General features: G+C 46.1%; 1 protein-coding gene across 1 annotated transcript in view; it reads right to left on the minus strand.

Annotated features, from left to right (window-relative positions):
* Positions 1-5,506: 5,506 nt before the first annotated feature.
* The window catches only part of LOC142670902 (uncharacterized), a 67,232-nt gene continuing 51,287 nt past the window's right edge, over positions 5,507-21,451 (minus strand). Inside the window, exons 7-9 of the mRNA XM_075847118.1 lie at positions 19,074-19,240; positions 9,987-10,069; positions 5,507-5,858 (exon numbers count right to left, since the gene is read on the minus strand). Coding sequence (XP_075703233.1) covers positions 5,660-5,858; positions 9,987-10,069; positions 19,074-19,240 — 449 coding nt within the window. The 3' untranslated portion in view covers positions 5,507-5,659. The remainder of the gene's footprint in view (positions 5,859-9,986; positions 10,070-19,073; positions 19,241-21,451) is intronic.

The following is a 21,451-nucleotide window of genomic DNA, read 5'->3' on the forward strand; positions in this document are numbered from 1 at the left end:
TATCTTCCACTCTATGCGGTTACGGCTCCAGAGGCAGGCACAGTGTGACTAAGCCCGAAAGGGTACAATTACCTACAAGCTACAAAGTTAAGTTGTGCTAGCGACATTGCACAACTTACCAAGGTGAGCTCTATTCCATTTGTTACCAACTGCATTTTTTTCATCTTAACGTTATCACCTTAGAGGAGCGCCATTCTCTTTCTTTTTTTCTGTCTTCATCCAGTAGAAGGAGATTTTCACCGGACACTACATCTATAGCTCGTGGGGCACGAGGATGGTGAGGGGTAAGCATTGAAGTGGAGAACACCAGAGTTGTCACTCTTTCCTGTAGCCCTCATGGCTGCCTGCTTACATACACCTGGACCCCACATCTATAGCTCACGGGGCAGGAGGATGGTGAGGGTAAAGTACTGGAATGGAGAATTCCAGGCTTGCCACTTTCTCCTGTAGCCCTCATGGCTGCCTGCTTACATACACCCGGACCCCACATCTATAGCTCGCGGGGCAGGAGGATGGTGAGGGGTAAGTATTGGAGTGGAGAACACCAGGGTTGTCACTCTATCCTGTAGCTCTCATGGCTGCCTGCTTACATACACCCAGACCCCACATCTATAGCTCGCAGGGCAGGAGGATGGTGAGGAATACGTATTGGAGTGGAGAACACCAGGGTTGTCACTCTTTAATTGTAGCCCTCATGGCAGCCTGCTTACATACACCCGGACCCCACATCTATAGCTCGTGGGGCAGGAGGATGGTCAAGGGAATTCCAGGGTTGTCACTCTATCCTGTAGCCCTTATGGCTGCCTGCTTACATACACCCCGGACCCCACATCTATAGCTCGCGGGGCAGGAGGATGGTGAGGAATACGTATTTGAGTGGAGAACACCAGGGTTGTCACTCTTTAATTGTAGCCCTCATGGCAGCCTGCTTACATACACCCGGACCCCACATCTATAGCTCGTGGGGCAGGAGGATGGTCAAGGGAATTCCAGGGTTGTCACTCTATCCTGTAGCCCTTATGGCTGCCTGCTTACATACACCCCGGACCCCACATCTATAGCTCGCGGGGCAGGAGGATGGTGAGGGGTAAGTATTGGAGTGGAGAACACCAGGGTTGTCACTCTTTCCTGTAACCCTCATGGCTGCCTGCTTATATATACCCGGACCCCACATCTATAGCTCGTGGGGCAGGAGGATGGTGAGAGGTAAGTACTGGAGTGGAGAACACCGGGGTTGTCACTCTTTCCTGTAGCCCTCACGTCTGCCTGCTTGAATACACCCGGACCCCACATCTATAGCTCGTGGCGCAGGAGGAAGGTTGAGGAGAATTCCAGGGTTGTCACTCTATCCTGTAGCCCTCATGGCTGCCTGCTTACATACACCCGGACCCCACATCTATAGTTGGCGGGGCAGGAGGATGGTGAGGGGTAAGTATTGGAGAACACCAGGGTTGTCACTCTTTCCTGTAGCCCTCATGGCTGCCTGCTTACATACACCCGGACCCCACATCTATAGCTCGCGGGGCAGGAGGATGGTGAGGAGAAAGTACTGAAGTGGAAAATTCCAGGGTTGTCACTCTTTCCTGTAGCCCTCATGGCTGCCTGCTTACATACACCCGGACCCCACATCTATAGCTCACGGGGCAGGAGGATGGTGAGGAGAAAGTACTGAAGTGGAGAATTCCAGGGTTGTCATTCTCTACTGTAGCTCTCATGGTTGCCTGTTTACATACACCTGGACCCCACATCTACAGCTCGCGGGGCAGGAGGATGGTGAGGGGTAAGTATTGGAGTGGAGAACACCAGGGTTGTCACTCTTTCCTGTAGCCCTCATGGCTGCCTGCTTACATACACCCGGACCCCACATCTATAGCTCGCAGGGCAGGAGGACGGTGAGGGGTAAGTATTGGAGTGGAGAATTCCAGGGTTGTCACTCTCTACTGTAACCCTCATGGATGCCTGCTTACATACATCTGGACCCCACATCTATAACTCGAAGGGCAGGAGGACAGTGAGGGGTAAGTATTGGAGTGGAGAATTCAAGGGTTGTCACTCTCTACTGTAACCCTCATGGATGCCTGCTTACATACACCCGGACCCCACATCTATAGCTCGCGGGGCAGGAGGATGGTGAGGGGTAAGTATTGGAGTGGAGAACACCAGGGTTGTCACTCTTTCCTGTAGCCCTCATAGATGCCTGCTTACATACACCGGACCCCACATCTATAGCTCGCAGGGCAGGAGGATGGTGAGGGGAAAGTACTGGAGTGGAGAATTCCAGGGTTGTCACTCTATCCTGTAGTCCTCATGGCTGCCTGCTTACATACACCCAGACCCCACATCTATAGCTCGCGGGGCAGGCGGATGGTGTTGGGAAGTATTTGAGTGAAGAACACACAGGGTTGTCACTCTTTCCTGCAGCACTCATGGCTGCCGGCTTACATAGCGATGGGCACATCTAAGACTCAGACTGAAGAAGAGGTCCAAACTCAATCAGTTTTTCAACCAAATGCTGGCCTGTCCCAATGCCAGTGTCTAGTTGGACATAGTCTTCAAAGTGGTGGGTGAAGTCATAACTCCAGTGCACGCACAGTTAAATCATACCAGGATGGAAAGACCTACAGTACTTATATCACAATTAGGAAGATATTTGAAAAATTGCAGCCAATTCAGACTCGACATCCCACAACTTCCCCAATCACTGTCACCACCACAAACCACTGCCACTGCCATTCTACTGCTGCTTTCAGTCCAAATACCCAATTTTCAAGCTCCACATGGACACAGACCCAGTGTTACAAGATGAGATGTGCCACCAGACACTAACACGTGGTCAGACGGTTCTATCATCTTCTCCTGGGGCAGCATCTCAGTAGTGTCCTCCTTCTCCTCACCAGCTCAAACACTAGTTTTTGGGTTGAAAAATTTATCATTTGCTGCTGTTGGGTGGTGACCAGGACTGGAGTGATGAGACCAATGATGAAGTAGACACAACAATGGTGGCTGTATTCTCCTATCCCATCTTCATCTAAGAACAGAAGACATCTCTGAAGGACTCCATGAGAGGAACTGTTGTGAAAAAAATGGCTTCCCTTGTGTAGTTTTAGTGCTTTCCCATCATTGACTGGGGTTTAAGGCATCATGGGTCATGTTCAATCAACTCACACAGTGACAGGTTATTATGGATTCCTGAATTGCTGCCAGACAAACCTTGACATAAGAGGGAGCCACCAAAACAAGAGACTTTTTCTAAGGGATTTTTAGAATGAACTCTTTCCCTCAATGAACATTTCAGCTTTCTGTAAACAATGTACGACATCTATCTGCCATTAATATTCCTCTGCCGTTCCAGGAAGCCTCGTTTTAGATACAACCTTATTGTGTAGGTAGGATAAAGATTGTCCTACACAATAAAAATAGAAGACTCGTAATATGAGCAGAAGGGACTTTCCTATCTGGTCACTTTGTCTTTCTTGTGTTTTGGGACTAACAAATTTCCCATCTTACATTATGGTTCCCAGCAGTAGTAATATTAACAATGCACCAAACGTTCTGTCTCATTCGAGGATGCGTCAGCAGTCACGAGGAGTTCATCCATAACATCACTTGTACGGCCCGAGTTAGTCCGCTGCGGATAGTCACCACTGCCACTTGCCTTCCCGGTTGCTCTCCTCGATGAATAGAGAGTATAAGGATTGAGAGAGTTTAGAGCACCCCGTGACGTGATCCATGGATACTAAAAATGAAGGCCCCATTCACATGTGTCAGACTTGACATGGATTTCACACCGAAACCCACGTCAACTCCGCCCACGTTCCATGCATGTTAATGGGGTTTCTGTAACTGTTTACATTCTATGGATTTGTTGCAGATCAGTCTCATTGAATGACCATAGGGTCAATCGTTCGAATGATGTGAATGGAGCCGAACGCCAGTATTGACAAGCAGAGAGGAGGACTAGAACATCGCCCGCCTATATAGCACCTATATGGTAATAGAGAAGGTGCCGCACATATCCCCACTGCCGCCATTATAATCCCGATATGATCAGACAATGGAAATTGACAACTCTATTACAGTATGAGTGGCGCAAGACTCCATTTAACTCACTGATCGCCAGACACGGTCAGACACTTCTACCATCATCTCCTGGGACAGCAGTGACCAACAAAACTTTCCGCCCACAAAAAGATTTTATTTAAAATACTAATAAAAGATTATTTTTGTCACATCACTTGACCCTCATTTCCTCTTCCCTACACATCGTGACATATAATGGACTGCCGACTCCGGCTTAGACTATTTGGAGAAGCCCCATGAGAAGGAGCACACAGCCATCAGTGATCACTCTGATGGTGGGACATATGTAAGAAGGTCGAAGGATAAGTCCATTTTGTATTGGACTTGGGAAATAATCTTTGTTGAGCACAATGGCACAATTCTGGAAATAACCGCTGGACGTGACCACGGCGGTGCACATTCCATTTCCACCCCCCAATCGGACAGAAAATAAAAAAATGATTCTCTCCTCACCGCTCCTTTTTTCCTCTTCATCTCCCTCAGCATTCTAGCTCAGCTCATTTAAGATTCCGATACCGAGCAGCAGTACATTATATGAGCCACGTCATGCCAAAGGGACCCGGAGGGGAGAAGAAGAGCGTTGAAATCATATTTTTTTTTACAATTAATTGTCCAAAGGGGGAAATGGGATTGAGGGTTAGTCTGATGGGGGGGGGGGGGGGGGGAGGAGTATGAGGCTCAAAAAAGCCCTCTTCCGTACTACACCCTGCAGAGTGAAATCTACATGCATAGATTTCCAATATAATTTACGCCAGTCATGGGACTTGTCATAGTTAAAGCAAACAAAATGCCCCAACCGAAGGCGATAAATGCGACTTTTTCCCGGAGGAAACGAAAAATCTAAATACTCCAAGGAAGTTGTTAATAAAGTCTCCCTAACGTCTCACTAACGTCCATCCGTTGGATCAGATTTGGTTTAGTGCTAGACTACGGAGCGGAGTCTATGACCTTGTTCACACAGAGGTTTTTTTACATTGACTTTGATGCATTTTCCGCCTTAGCATCAAAAACGCCCCAAATTTGCCTTCCATTGATTTTAATAGGAATAGAGATTTTTAGAGATTGTCTGTTTTTCGTCTTTAAACCACCTGAAGGAGGTATGGTGTTTCCCAAGAGAATCCACAGGTCACTTTCCCGGCATGGTCTCTGATATTGACAGCTGATGTATGGCAGAGTACAGGGCGCAGTACAATATCACCAGGTAGCGTCGTCAGAAAGAGCAAAGGTCAGGACAGGCGGAGTACGTCCCCCATGTGGAGATAATGACTGGAATTTATTTATTTTTTTACGTCTCCCAGAAGTTTTTCTCATATTTCTGGAGTTGAAAAAAGGTTTAAGGGGCGGCAACTTCCGACACACGGGGACATTGGGGTTAGAGAGCCGTGCTGATGCGTTTCGGGATGACTGGGGGTTCCTTGGTCTTACATTACATTTTATTTTAACATAAAAAAACATAAAACAAACATAAAAATAGAAGACATCTTGAAAGGGGAAAATACTTATTTCACAGCGTTGTAGTATATACAGGAATGTAACTGGTTAATATTGGAGGTGAAGCTTTGGATATATTATTATATGTTTATTTCTCTTCTTGCTTCTGAAGTTTTTCTCCGAACACCCCGATCTTCTCTCCCAGGCAGCGCAGGGCGTCAGTCATGGAGCCGCAGGTTTTGGCCCTCGTTTCACAGATCCAGGGTAGCAGAGTTTTACATTGCTCCGCTACCACGCGGGGACTCGCTTTTGCACAGTTCTGGTAACTTGTTGTGGAGAAATTTTTTCTATGTAAAGAGACAGATATTAAAAGAGAAGTGAAATGCAAAGAGAAGATGGCAAAAACATATGTCCTACACAATCAGCTCTAAGCGGCGTCCTACCACTGACTTTACTATGTAGTAGAAGGACAGCGGCATTCTGATCACCACTGACATATATGGTACCAGGTGTGATATATACTGTCAGGTATGGTATATTTATGTATGTATGTATGTATGTATGTGGTTCCCTATAATGTATAAGGATGACCACCACGGACATACATGGTACCAAGTGTGATATATACGGTCAGGTATGGTATATTTATATATGTATGTGGTTCCCTATAATGTATAAGGATGACCACCACTGACATACATGGTACCAGGTGTGATATATATACTGTCAGGTATGGCATGTTTATATATGTATGTGGTTCTCTATAATGTATAAGGATGATCAGCACTGACATACATGGTACCAGGTGTGATATATCCTGTCAGGTATGGCATATTTATATATGTATGTGGTTCCCTATAATGTATAACACTGACCACCACTGATATACATTGCACCAGGTGTGATATATACTGTCAGGTATGGCATTTTTATATGTGTATGTGGTTCCCTATAATGTATAACACTGACCACCACTGATATACATTGCACCAGGTGTGATATATACTGTCAGGTATGGCATATTTATATATGTATGTGGTTCCCTATAATGTATAACACTGACCACCACTGATATACATTGCACCAGGTGTGATATATACTGTCAGGTATGGCATTTTTATATGTGTATGTGGTGCCCTATATTGTATAAGGATGACCACCACTGACATACATGGTACCAGGTGTGATATATACTGTCAGGTATGGCATATTTATATATGTATGTGGTTCCCTATAATGTATAAGGATGACCACCACTGACATACATGATACCAGGTGTGATATATACTGTCAGGTATGGTATATTTATATATGTATGTGGTTCCCTATAATGTACAGATTGACCATCACTGACATACATGGTACCAGGTGTGATATATATATATATATATACTGTCATGTTTGGCATATTTATATATGTATGTGGTTCCCTATTATGTATAAGGATGACCACCACTGACATACATGTTACCAGGTGTGATATATACTATCAGGTATGGCATATTTATTTATATATGTATGTAGTTCTCTATAATGTATAACACTGACCACCACTGACATAGATGTTACCAGGTGTGATATATACTGTCAGGTATGTCACATTTATTTATATATGTATGCGGTTCCCTATAACGTATAAGGCTGAGCACCACTGACATACATGGTACCAGGTGTGATATATACTGTCAGGTATGTCATATTTATATATGTATGCGGTTCCCTATTATGTAGAAGGATGACCACCACTGACATACACGGTACCAGGTGTGATATATATACTGTCAGGTTTGGCATATTTATATATGTATGTGGTTCTCTATAATGTATAACACTGACCACCACTGACATACATGTTACCAGGTGTGATATATACTGTCAGGTATGGCATATTTATTTATATATGTATGCGGTTCCCTATTATGTAGAAGGATGACCACCACTGACATACATGGTACCAGGTGTGATATATATACTGTCAGGTATGGCATATTTATGTATGTATGTGGTTCTCTATAATGTATAAGAAAGACCACCACTGACATACACGGTACCAGGTGTGATATATATACTGTCAGGTATGGCATATTTATGTATGTATGTGGTTCTCTATAATGTATAAGAAAGACCACCACTGACATACACGGTACCAGGTGTGATATATACTGTCAGGTATGTCATATTTATGTATGTATGTATGTATGTATGTATGTATGTATGTATGTATGTATGTATGTATGTATGCGGTTCCATTTAATGTATATGGATGACCACCACTGGCATACATGCTACCAGGTGTGATATATATATATATATATATATATATATATATATATACACTACCGTTCAAAAGTTTAGGGTCACTTAGAAATGTCCTTATTTTTGCAAGAAAAGCACAGTTTTTTTCAATGAAGAGAACATTCAATGAATCAGAAATACACTCTATACATTGTTAATGTGTTAAATGACTATTCTAGCTGCAAACGTCTAGTTTTTAATGCAATATCTACATAGGTGTATAGAGGCCCATTTCCAGCAACCATCACTCCAGGGTTCTAATGGTACATTGTGTTTGCTGACTGTGTTAGAAGGCTAATTGATGATTAGAAAACACTTGAAAACAATTGTGCAATTATGTTAGCACCGCTGTAAACAGTTTTGCTGTTTAGAGGAGCTATTAAACTGACCTTCCTTTGAGCTAGTTGAGAATCTGGAGCATTACATTTGTGGGTTAGATTAAACTCTCAAAATGGCTAGAAAAAGAGAGCTTTCATGTGAAACTCGACAGTCTATTCTTGTTCTTAGAAATGAAGGCTATTCCATGCGAGAAATTGCCAAGAAACTGAAGATTTCCTACAACGGTGTGTACTACTCCCTTCAGAGGACAGCACAAACAGGCTCTAACCAGAGAAGAAAGAGAAGTGGGAGGCCCTGCTGCACAACTGAGCAACAAGACAAGTACATTAGAGTCTCTAGTTTGAGAAATAGATGCCTCACAGGTCCTCAACTGGCAGCTTCATTAAATAGTACCCGCAAAACGCCAGTGTCAACGTCTACAGTGAAGAGGCGACTCCGGGATGCTGGCCTTCAGGGCAGAGTGGCAAAGAAAAAGCCATATCTGAGACTGGCTAATAAAAGGAAAAGATTAATATGGGCAAAGGCACACAGACATTGGACAGAGGAAGATTGGAAAAAAGTGTTATGGATAGACGAATCGAAGTTTGAGGTGTTTGGATCACACAGAAGAACATTTGTGAGACGCAGAACAACTGAAAAGATGCTGGAAGAGTGCCTGACGCCATCTGTCAAGCATGGTGGAGGTCATGTGATGGTCTGGGGTTGCTTTGGTGCTGGTAAAGTGGGAGATTTGTACAAGGTAAAAAGGATTTTGAATAAGGAAGGCTATCACTCCATTTTGCAACGCCATGCCATACCCTGTGGACAGCGCTTGATTGGAGCCAATTTCATCCTACAACAGGACAATGACACAAAGCACCTCCAAATGATGCAAGAACTATTTAGGGAAGAAGCCGGCAGCTGGTATTCTGTCTGTAATGGAGTGGCCAGCGCAGTCACCAGATCTCAACCCCATAGAGCTGTTGTGGGAGCAGCTTGACCGTATGGTACGCAAGACGTGCCCATCAAGCCAATCCAACTTGTGGGAGGGGCTTCTGGAAGCATGGGGTGAAATTTCTCCCGATTACCTCAGCAAATTAACAGCTCGAATGCCAAAGGTCTGCAATGCTGGAATTGCTGCAAATGGAGCATTCTTTTCTAACCTTGTCAATGTCTTGACTATATTTTCTAGTCATTTTGCAACTCATTTGATAAATATAAGTGTGAGTTTTCATTGAAAACACAAAATTGTCTGGGTGACCCCAAACTTTTGAACGGTAGTGTATATATACTGTCAGGTATGGCATATTTATGTATGTATGTATGTATGTATGTGGTTCTCTATAGTGTATAAGAAAGACCACCGCTGACATACATGGTACCAGGTGTTATATATACTGTCAGGTATGGTATATTTATATATGTATGTCGTTCTTTATAATGTATACGGCTGACCACCACTGATATACATGGTACGAGGTGTGATGTATAAATATGACATACCTGACAGTATATATGTATGCGGTTCCCTATACTGTATAAGGATGACCACCACTGACATACATGGTACCAGGTGTGATATATACTGTCAGGTATGGCATATTTATATATGTATGTGGTTCTTTATAATGTATAAGGATGACCACCACTGACATACATGGTACCAGGTGTGATATATACTGTCAGGTATGGTATATTTATATATGTATATAGTTCCCTATAATGTATAAGGATGACCACCACTGACATACATGTTACCAGGTGTGATATACTATACTGTCAGGTATGGTATATTTATATATGTATGTGGTTCTAATGTTTTATCTGTTGTCTTCTTACAAGTGTCTTATGAGGTCACTCACATCGTCTTGTCAGACCACTGCCAGGATGTGTCTCCCTTATGTAAGCCGATCCAGTAACTTCTATGAGTCCTCTTAATCAAATCCTGAAACAAAATTATTTAAACAGTGTTTAAGGCTTTCTAGTAGATGGCTGACGTACATGGACCCCACCCCTAGTACAACCAATCACTGATAACTTAATGACTGATCTGCTGAACACATCTAAGAACAAAACCAATAAAACATCAAGTAGCTAGAAAATGACATAAGTGCCGTAGGCGGTGCATTTACTGTGTACAAAAACTGAGTGTCCCGTGCATCAGAGGAGCTCTACTAAGTTATTATGTCTGTATACAGGTGTCCTGACTGTTTCCAAGAACAACAGTGAGTGCAGCTCTGGAGCATAATACAGGATGTAACTCAGGATCAGTACAGGATAAGTAATGTATGTGCACAGTGACTCCACCAGCAGAATAGTCAGTGCAGCTCTGGAGTATAATACAGGATGTAACTCAGGATCAGTACAGGATAAGTAATGTAATGTACAGTTACTCCACCAGCAGAATAGTGAGTGCAGATCTGGAGTATAATACAGGATGTAACTCAGGATAAGTAATGTATGTACACAGTGACTCCTCAAGCAGAATAGTGAGTACAGCTCTGGAGTATAATACAGGATGTAACTCAGGATAAGTAATGTTATGTATGTACACAGTGACTCCACCAGCAGAATAGTCAGTGCAGCTCTGGAGTGGGTGGAGTAGGACGTGTGGAGAGAGCTGCTGAGACATCCGTGCAGGCCTTGGATCCAGGGACTTTCCTTATCCTATCTGCTCAGGCCTCATAACATCTGCCTGGGCTTGGAAAGTACCCTGAGGGGGGTTCCATCCTAGGACCTCTTTCTCCCGGAGCATGCCAGCGGGGGGTAGAGGGTCATCCCTGCTGGCTGGGAATATGCAAACAGTCGTGGGGGTGAGGAGATAATCTCGGGGCAAGGCTGTCCTGGCTCCCCCCGAGGCTGGAACCCTGGATAAGGGTATGTCGACGCGGTCCAGCAGGGTGATAGAGGTGTTGTCGTCTGGAGAAGGACCAGCACTGTCCGAACATTTGGATGCCAGTCATGTGGAGGAATGGGGACAGCTGAGGACCGGAGAGACGGTGGAGAACTTCAGCTCCCGTCTGGCCATGCGGTTGGAGGAGTATCGGGACCTCAGGAAGTCGCTGCAATGGCTCTGAGCGGACTTGGCGGTCGCCAGAGGCAGGGCTGCAAAGGCCACAGGAGGTAAGAGGTCCCGATACCGTTTAAATGTGAAGTCTTTGTTAGAGGAAATAAAAGAAGTGGAAGAGAGACGTGAGGAGATTGTGGCAGGCGGAGGGGTGTTTGGAGAAAAATTAAAAAACGAAGAGAGGTTTGCCGACATGGCAGCACCTATAAAAATAGAAAGCATGGAGGAAGACAGCAGAGCCCCAGACACAGCAAAGGAAAATGTGGTGGAAAAAATGGAGAGTGACACAGTAAAGTCCAGAGAAGACACAGATTCTGAGGCACCCAGGAGCAGTGAGGAGGAGGAGGGTGGAGACACAGCTGGGAGAAATCAGGAGAGTTTTGAAACCGACAGTGAGCGGCCTCCAGGATTACTTACACAGATCCGTAATGTGGAGTCGCCGGTATCCTTCCAGGGATTTTGTTTCGGTGCGGAGTTACCCGCAGAGGAGGAAAAGAAAAAGAAAAAAAAATTTAAGAAGGAAAAAAAGGAGAAGGAAAAAAAATCTGCTAAAGGTTCATTTAAAATGGTGTATACAGCAAGATCCTTCCTATGCTCTGAGCCAGATGAAAGTCAGGATTAGGGCACAGGTCCCGAAAGACCCCCAGCTCCAGCTTCTGTAGTGGGGCTGTAGCGGGAATGCGGGGAGAGTGTTACGGGTCCAGCAGTAGAATGCGTGGTGGTCAAAATGGCGCTGGACGCCAACCCCTGCAAAGGGGGCGGTGATGGTGGCCTGGTGACACCAAGGGGTGTGTTCCCGTGTCCGGTGGATGGCAAGCCCGGGAAACTGGTCTCTGATGCGAGTCAGGGGTTGGGAGAATGGGTAAATCAGAAACCGGATATGGTGTCTGAAAGCCGGAAGTCTGTCAGTGTCGCAGTAAAGCCGGCAGACTTTCTGGACAAGGGCAGTCACAAAGGAGGCTCCGGCTCTGTTGGCCACTCCTCTGTGGGAGGGGGGAGTGGTCTGGTGCCGGAGGCGGCTCCAGTGACGTCAGTGGCTCCTTCGTCCGCATCGCTGAAAAGTGGTGTAGGCGAGAAGGGAGCTGCTGGCGTCGGGGACGACGGTGGCCCCTCTCCCAAAAATGTTCAGTGCATAGAACAGATGGAGGTTAATGAGGTGGAGGGCACTACGGGGACACCGCTTATAACATCTGGTGGCATCCCTGTGGTCGCTCCCAACAGCCGGGCAGGCTGTAGCCAGGAGGAATGTGGTCCGTCTCCGGTGGCGTGGCACTGATGCGTGCCCTCCCAGAAAGAGGGTGGTGGAGCTGCTGCTGGGGATGGGCTTCAAGGCGAGTGACATCTTTGCCTTGATACATCCTCATGGCTCGGTCGAGTTCGACATCAGCTTTGTTCACCTAGAAGGCCTTGAGGTCTTCTCGGGGAACTACGAGCTGGTGAAGGACGAGCCCGGCTGGCGAGACTTTGTTGCACAAGCAGTTTCTCGCCAAAGTGGTCCCAAGAGAGTGACCGTTCTTACCCGTAACGAGTCACTCTCTTGTATTGATATAATGACCTGGTTGGGAAGGTACGGACAGGTAGTACAGATGCCACGGAAGAACTTAGATGAGTTCGGCATATGGTCAGGGGCCTGGATGTTCATGGTTAAACTAAGGCATCTAGGACAGACGGTGTCCCACATACCATCGTCTGCTTTCCTGGGAAGAGATCGGATCCTTGTCTTCTACCAGGGGCAGCCGAAGCTGTGTCACCGATGTGGCGACCCCTCACATTTGAGTGCAGGCTGCAAGATGCAGAAGTGTGCTCATTGTGGGGGGATTGGTCATCTAGCCGCATCGTGTGACTGGATTCGCTGCAACCTGTGTGGTGACTTAGGTCACCCATTCAGTCAGTGTCCTCGCTCTGTTATCAATGCTTGTTCAAAACCAGCGGAGGATGAAAGGAGGGAGGCCTCCGTGGGTGAGGGTGCGGGCAGAGATGATGGGGCACAGGGGCAAGGAAAAAACGCAAAGAAGGGTCCCCCTTCTCGCCGGAGAAGGGCGGAAAAGCGAAGGAAGGAGAGGGAGCGGAGGGCGCTCCAGGAAACTGGGACGACCTCTGATTCGGATCTGGATGCCCCCTGAAGCTGATGCCCCTGGGGAGGCCGAATTGAACGAGGAGATGAGGAGGACCCAAAGGGAGCAGAGGGCTGGGGACTCTCAGTCCTCCCACTATGAAAGTGTGGGGGATGAGGAGAGGACTCAGCCTACAGCAAAAAGGACACCGGGCAAAACCCAAGGGCCAAGTACATCTGGCCTCACCCTAGCCCAGGAAGGTAAATCCTGTACCCCCCTGGTGCGCTCTACTGATCGAAACCATGCTCTTGTGGACGTTCCAGCCTCTTATACTAAGAGGGAGGGCATGGTAGGGCACCCTAGAGTCGTTGAACCTCCCATGCTGCAGGGGCCGTTGTCCCCAGAAGGGGAGGTTGACCCGGAACTTGGGGATGAAGATGGGAATAGGGTGGTGAGTATGGACTCCTCAGTTTGCAAAAAGCGAGGCAAAGAAGGGGGATCCTCATCAGATAGAGGGGGGGGGGTTGGTAAGAAGAAAGCCGTCTAACTCAAACATCGATGATGGCGCCAGCATTAATTCAGATAGGGCGAGATTTGCAGCCTTTGATTTTCTTGGCCGAGTTGAAGCCGACATTTTGTTTTTGTAGGAGACCAGGCTGTCACTTTTTTCAGACGTCGTTAAATCTAGGAGGGAGTGGTGACGTGGGCCCTCCTACTGGTCTCTTGTGGCTGAGCCCTATAGCGGAGTAGCGGTCCTTTTCACCGCACCGGTAACATGCCGATGGAAGATTGAGTTAGAAAGGGGGAGGTGCTTGATCTTAGATGTCCTCATGAGGGAACAGGAATTAAGATTAATTAATATATACGGACCCCAGAGCAAATGGGACCGTAAAAGTCTCTTCATGAGGATTAAGCCTTTCCTTTTTTCAGGTCGACAAGTTATCTTTGGAGGGGACTTCAATACTGTCATGAGGCCCCAAGATAGAGGAGGTTCCGGAGATAAAAAATTGACCTATGATAGTGTAGCATTAAAAAGTATAGTTAGCGATGCTCGCCTGGTGGATATCCACATCAGGCATACCCCAGGCCACTCGGGTTTCACCTATCGTAGAGGTAGTTGTAGGTCTAGGATAGACAGGTTTTTTTTGAAGGAGGAGGCCATCTCTTCACCAGTGTCCGTTGTTGAGGTGCAGTTCTCCGATCACTGTATGATTATTTTCTCTTTGAACATTGCAGAGTCCCTCCAGATGGGAAGAGGTATATGGAGGCTGAATTCTACTCTCTTGGAAGAAGCGCAGATAAGACAGGCCTTTGAGGATTTTCTTCAGAGCCAGGTACCTTTGTTGGATCTCAGTGGTACTAAGTCTGAGTGGTGGGAGTTGTCTAAAGGCCGGGTGGCAGGATTTTTCCGCAGGCTCTCGAGCCTCAGCTCCATGAGTAGGTACCGCCTATATCAGGAACTGAGGAGGAAACTCGAACATCTGGTCTCAACCGGGGGTAGTGGGGAGGAGATCTCCTGGGTGAAAGTTTTGCTCAGGAGGTGTCAGTATGATAGGCACGCATCTTTAGTTTTTGAGAGTGATTTCGGGAGGTACCGCTCGCCTGACCCCTACAGGAACTGTAAGATGTCAGTGAGTCGTAAGGTTGTGACAGGACTGATCGATAGTACAGGATCTCTGAAGAGATCCAAATCAGGGATCTTGGAGGTCGTCAGATCCTTCTACTCGCACCTCTTGGGGAAGATCCAAACCGAGACGAGATGTCGGCTTTCCTGGCTGAAACCATACCTGAGCCAGGGGTAGACCCCTCTCTTGGTGTTTTGATGGATTCGATCAACGAGGAGGAAGTGGGACTGGCAATTGATGGGCTTGCCCTCATAAAATCTCCAGGGCCGGATGGCTTAACATCCGAGTTCTATAAAACCTTCAAGGGAACCCTAGTACCCCTCTTGACTGAGATGTTTAATGAGTGCCTTTCCTCGGGTACTTTGCCAATGTCAATGAGGAGGTCGACCTTGATCATTTTATCAAAGGGTAAAGACTCGACCTGTATTGAGAATTGGCGTCCCATAGCGCTTCTCAATACAGACAGAAAGGTTCTTGCAAAAGTACTGTTTAATTGGCTGGTAAAGTTTGCATCCCAACTCCTTTCGCCGGTCCAGCATTGCTCTGTTCCAGGCCGCAGCACATTTAGTGCTGTCCTCAGTGTCAGAGAGGCAGTGGAGCAGGGAAATTCTGGTCGGTGGGAGGGGTACATTCTGTCCTTGGACCAAGCTAAAGCTTTTCACCGGGTGAATCATGAGTACCTCTGGTTGGTCCTTCTGAGGTACGGCCTACCGGAAGGGTTTGTAAATTGGCTCCAGACTCTATATGCTGGGGCAGAGACTTTTGCGCTAGTGAACGGTTGGGTTGGAACCCCCTTTGAGGTTGGGTCTGGTGTCCGCTAGGGTTGTCCCTTGAGCCCTTTGCTATATGTGTTCGCTATCGATCCTTTTCTCAGAAGGATTGATCGTGGACCATTGGCGGGAGTCAAGGCCAGCCTGGTAGGGCCAGAGGCCGCTCAGAGGGTGGTTGCGTACGCGGACGACGTCTCCATCTTTGCCTCCTTGAAAGGGGAGGCAGAATGGGTGATGTCGGAAGTGGAACGTTAATCGTTGGCATCTTGGTCCAAGATCAACCGGGATAAGTGCAAAAGTCTCTGGCTGGGAGGAGGAGGTCCTAGTTTTGGCCTCCTGGACACCCTTCCAGAGCCTCAAGGGTCTGCTAAAATTTTAGGAGTGGAATTTGGCCCAGGTGATTACCCCAAGAAAAACTGGGAGAGTAGGCTGACTCTAGTTGCCCAGAAGGTCGACCAATGGAAGAGTTGGTCCTTAACCCTGAGGCTTGGAAAAGGGTATATAAAAAAGAGAAGAAAGGGCGCTCTTCTGGGGAGATATTGTATTTGGTCTTTTGAATATCTTTTAACAGTGAAATGGTTTTCCACTCACCTGGTTCCGTTGTGCAGGATCATCAGCACAACTTGACTTAATTGCTCGTCTGGTAAACTTTCCGGTACACTGTGCTAGACTCAGGAGCGGACCCACGGTGGATACCTCTAAGCCTGGAGTTTCCTCGACGTGGTCTTTTGAATAGTTTTTCGAGATATGGAAAAAAGCTCCTTTCTTCGGGCGCTTCCGTGTAGCAAAATTTTGCTACACGGAAAAAGGAGCTTTTTTCCATACCTTAACCCTGAGGGATAGGGTTCACTTGGCGAAGGCCTACCTGGTGCCCATGTTGCATTACCTGGGCAGTGTGTGCGTTCTGCCAGAACCTCTCTGGACTCGGGTCTACAGCCTGTTCTTCCAGCTGTTATGGGGGAGCAGGCTTGACCTAATCAAGAGGGAGGTTACTTACCTACCAAGGACACTAGGCGGGTTAGGTATGGTTAACCCGGTGGTGTCCCTAGTGAACACCTTTATTAAGATCAACCTGGCAAACCTCTGGCAAGAGAGGCCTCCTTGGTGGATATCCTCCTGCAGGGGGTGGTTTCGGCCCTTCTTCCAGGAATGGGAGACAGGAGGGCAAGTGAAAGACCTGCGTACACCCCATGGATATTTCCCGGCTTATGCCACCTTGGTACTGAAGGTTGTTCGTCGGTGGGGTCTGGGAGTGTGGGAGATCAGGACCATGTCGAGAATTTTTTTTTGCCAGGAGGGTCCTGATGACCCACTTCCAGAAGCCCCTGGCGCTCAAAGACTGCCAAAGTAGTGACCTTGGGGTGGGATTAAGACTTTTGAATTCGAAGAGGATTCCCCAGAAGTTTTGGGATCTGGCTTGGCGTTGCTTCCATGGGAGACTGTATGTGAGGGGCAATCTAAAGTGCAGGAACTCTGATGATAGGGGTTGCCCCCGGGAGGAGTGCGGCGGAATGCTGGAAAGCATGGAGCATTTTCTGCTTTATTGCCCCTTTAATACAGAGGTACACAAAAGGGTAGGGGCCTCCATAGGTTGGCCTGGCCTAACCAGCCTCTCTTATGCTGATTGGGCTTATGGGGTGTTCAGAGACCTTGGTGGAAAGGACCGGTGCACTATGTTTTTAGTTAGCATAGTAGTTAGGCACTTTATATGGAATGCACGGTGCTTAGTATCAACGCAAAATCCTTCTCAAGGAAGAGGTCGTTAGCAACATCCTGGGTGACCTGGTGAAGGTTAAATCTTTGGAAGTCGGAAGATTGGGTGCATCTAGAGCCTCTCGCCTGTGGAGGGGCTTCTCCTTAAGGGTGCCCTAATGTGTTGGTTTCCATGAGGGGGAGGGGGGGTCGTCGCCGGTGCTCCACTGGTGGTGGGGGCTGCGCTCCTCCGGGGCAACTTAAAGTAAACAATAGGGTCAGGATAGGGAAAGGGAGGGTCAGCATAGAGTTAGTTTTTTCTGCAAGGCAAGTTGGAGGGCTAACAGTAGGGCAAGTCGATAGGGCAAGCAACAGGGATGGTGCGTCGGTGGGCGTGGACCTCGGCCTCTGGGGGGGGGGTGCTGGGGGGAGCTCTCCCCTTCCCTCTCTCTGGTGGTGGGCTGGCATGAAACAGTAGAATTTTTGTTTTTTTTGAGTTGACAGAAAGAAAGGCTTACAAGCGGCCGGACTTGGTGCTTTCGGGTATGGATTGGATAGGATTGCTGTGGTAAATTGTATATATTTGTGGTGATTGTAGTTTTGTATATAATAAAAACTGTTAGATTAGGGTTAGATGGGGGAAAATATAGGTTGGGAGGGGGGTTGGGGGGTGGGGTGTGTGCCTAGCCCAACCCTAGACTATGCGGACATGAGGAAGACATGGGGCGAGAGGTTGGGCTGGGGTGTAGGGTGTGGTGGAGGGGCAAGCATCTGGACTATGCGGACATGGGAGGACATGAGGCGAGATGCTGGCTAGGGTGGTGAGGGGTAGATAAGGATGGTTAGGGAGAGTTAGGTAGTAGTTGTGTGAAAAAAATAAAAAAATAATAATAATAAAAAAATATATATATATATGTAATAGTCTATATTAGAAATGGTTTCAGTTATTACATTATTATTAGTTTATTATTTGTAATGTTGTTGTTGTTTTTGTTATTATTATTTCTTTCTTGTGTATCAGTGATTGGCCCCTGGTTGATAAGGTCGGTATATGTTTTATTTCTTGTTATAATATGGTATGTTAATGAGGGAATATCTGACGCGTGGGTGGTATGTGGCCAGGTCTGGCTTGTTTCTGTGTATAGTAATGTGTATAGTAATGTGTATGGTGTAAGAAGTTGTTTTGTTTATGGAGTATGATATGTTTTGTACATTTATATAAAATAAAGAGATACAGGATGTAACTCAGGATCAGTACAGGATAAGTAATGCAATGTAATTATAGTTACTCCACCATCAGAATAGTGAGTGCAGCTCTGGAGTATAATACAGGATGTAACTCAGGATCAGTACAGGATAAGTAATGTAATGTATGTACACAGTGACTCCACCAGCAGAATACTGAGTGCAGCTCTGGAGTATAATACAAGATGTACTGTAATTCAGGATCAGTACAGTATAAGTAATGTAATGTTTGTACACAGTGACTCCACCAGCAGAATAATGAGTGCAGCTCTGGAGTATAATACATGATGTAACTCAGGATCAGTACGGGATAAGTAATGTATGTACACAGTGACTCCACCAGCAGAATAGTCAGTACAGCTCTGGAGTATGTTGGTACTGTAGAAGATGGATATTTACTCTGACAATACATCTTAATGTGATGTTTTCTTACTCCATTGCGACCCCTATCATAGATTGACCCTTGTATGATGTTGAGGAGTTCAGTTTCTCTCACCGTCAGGATGGAGTTCTCGACTTCTACTCGTGCCAGGGAGGCTGATCTCTGAGAGCAGTCTTCTTCAGCATCAATCCTCACTTTCTTCTGACTGGAGAAGAAATAACACAGCTCACCAATCTGATGCCACGTTGGGGGACAGTAATCAAAGGCGTCTTCTGCATTTTCTGGAAACACAAGGAGGTGATGCGTTAGTTACCAGGCCCAGGATCTCAGAGGTCCTGCCTTCACATTACACAGAAGAGCAACGGAGGCCGCAAATAAACAGACGCGGACTTGGAGGAAAGACGTCAACACATCCCCGGCAATGAATGAGCTCCCAGGAAATCTCACTCTCGGTCAAGTCAGATATCATCTAATGGGTCATTTCAGGGTACACATCATGGACGTTTTCTTATTCTATTCATGGACCAGAAAATTAAGACCCCTCCCAGATTCCAGAATGCTACAGGAAGAAGTTTTTGTGAGATTGTGTGTGGGGACGAATCGGGACATTAGGACAGAGATGTTTGGAGAGGACAGGGTGTGGACCTTAGTGTAATGTCAGGATAGGGAGACAGACAGGTGAGCCCTAATCTACCCACCACTCAGTCCCTGCCTAATAGCACAGCCCGTCATAGGCGACGGCGTGCAACTGGGCGACGGTCCCTACGCTCAATATGTGCACGACAGGCAAACAAGGCAAGGGTACACAAAAGCAGGGGAAGTGGGGCAGTTGCCCACGGCAACACCGTGAGCAACAGAGTAGTGGACGAACCGAGTCAAACCAGGAGAGTACGTGGTAACAAATGCAGAGCAGGAGAGTAGTCAGTCAATGGTAACAGCAGGAACAGCAGAGCCAGGAAACAAGAGAGAATCACAGGCAAAGGACAAGCAGACCAAGGGCGGGAGCTAGAACCGTCTGGCCAGGCTGCGATAGGCTCTCCCACTCCTCAGCCTACCAGCCTGAGTGGTAGCAGATCGAGTCACTCTAGCAGACCTAGGAACAGATGCAGACTATTAACCACGGGCGTCGACACAGAAGCTGTGTCAGGCAGATCCTTTACACTTAGACTATGTGTAAGTAAGTATCCAGATATTAGGGCAGAGATTTCCGGAGGGTTTATATTTCACTGTAGATTCATTTTATTAGTATGTCCAGTATATGGCGGTAACATTTATATATGCTGCATATGGTGCAATTATTTATACGTACAGTATATAGTGGCTTTATTTATACGTGCAGTATTTAGGTAATATTTATGTATACAGCATATAGGGCAGTATTATGTATGTGTACAGGTTATGGCGGTATTATTAGTGTACTGTATATGGCGGTATTATTGGTGTACTGTATATGGTGGTATTATTGGTGTACAGGTTAATGCGGCATTATTGGTTTACTTTATGGACTGAAAGAGGAGCAGAAATCAAATACATCTTCTCTCTATTAACCCATAAATTCCCATTATACAGGGGGTGTTCAGTTTTCAACAGAAAAAATCGTATATTTAGAGGAAACAGGCAAAATTGAAGGGTTCGTTGAGTAGAGCTGAGCAGCTAGAACCACCGCAAGTAACATCCTTGCTTGTGGCTCTGATCTCGCTGCCTAATAAGAAAACGGTGGAGCAGCATCGCTGTCACAGCTGACAAGCGGCTGTTTCGCTACATCTAACCACAGCTGGGAGAATACAGGCCCATGCTGGTCTGCCTGATACGGCATACACGTTTATTATTTCAGCATAACAATTTAGTTATGTTAATACAGCGTCAATGAGCACTCCCTCCTTTTCCCATTGTAGTGGACACAGCCATTCACATAGAATGGTGTCTCCAATCGATGGGCCTGGAAATATAGTTGTATAAAATAAGAATACTGGAACAAAAACACAGTTGTCATAAATAAGAATACTGAAAATATAAAATATAAAATATCACAGTGCAATTTCAGGGGACATTGCACTATATTTTCCTCTCCCTATACTCTGTCGGTATCAATAAAATAATTGAAGACGACATAAGATTGATTGTTCTTGCCCCTTTTCCTCTTTCCCTCTACCCAAAAACTCTGGTATTACTTACAATATGTGTACAGTATTTAGTGGCATTATCAGTGTGTGTAGTATACATCATTTAGGTGTACAGTATATATTGTGCCATTATTATTTATTTTATTAGTATGTCCAGTATATAGCATTAATATTTATATATTTATATATGGAGGAATTATTACAGCATGTAGGGCGGTATTATGTATGTATACAGGTTATGGCGGAATTATTGTAGTATTGTATATGGCGGCATTATTGGTGTACTGTATATGGTGGTATTATTGGTGTACTGTATACGGTGGTATTATTGGTGTACTGTATATGGTGGTATTGTTGGTGTACTGTATA

Source organism: Rhinoderma darwinii, assembly GCF_050947455.1.
Source record: "Rhinoderma darwinii isolate aRhiDar2 chromosome 1 unlocalized genomic scaffold, aRhiDar2.hap1 SUPER_1_unloc_18, whole genome shotgun sequence".
NCBI classification, from domain to species: Eukaryota; Metazoa; Chordata; class Amphibia; order Anura; family Rhinodermatidae; genus Rhinoderma; species Rhinoderma darwinii.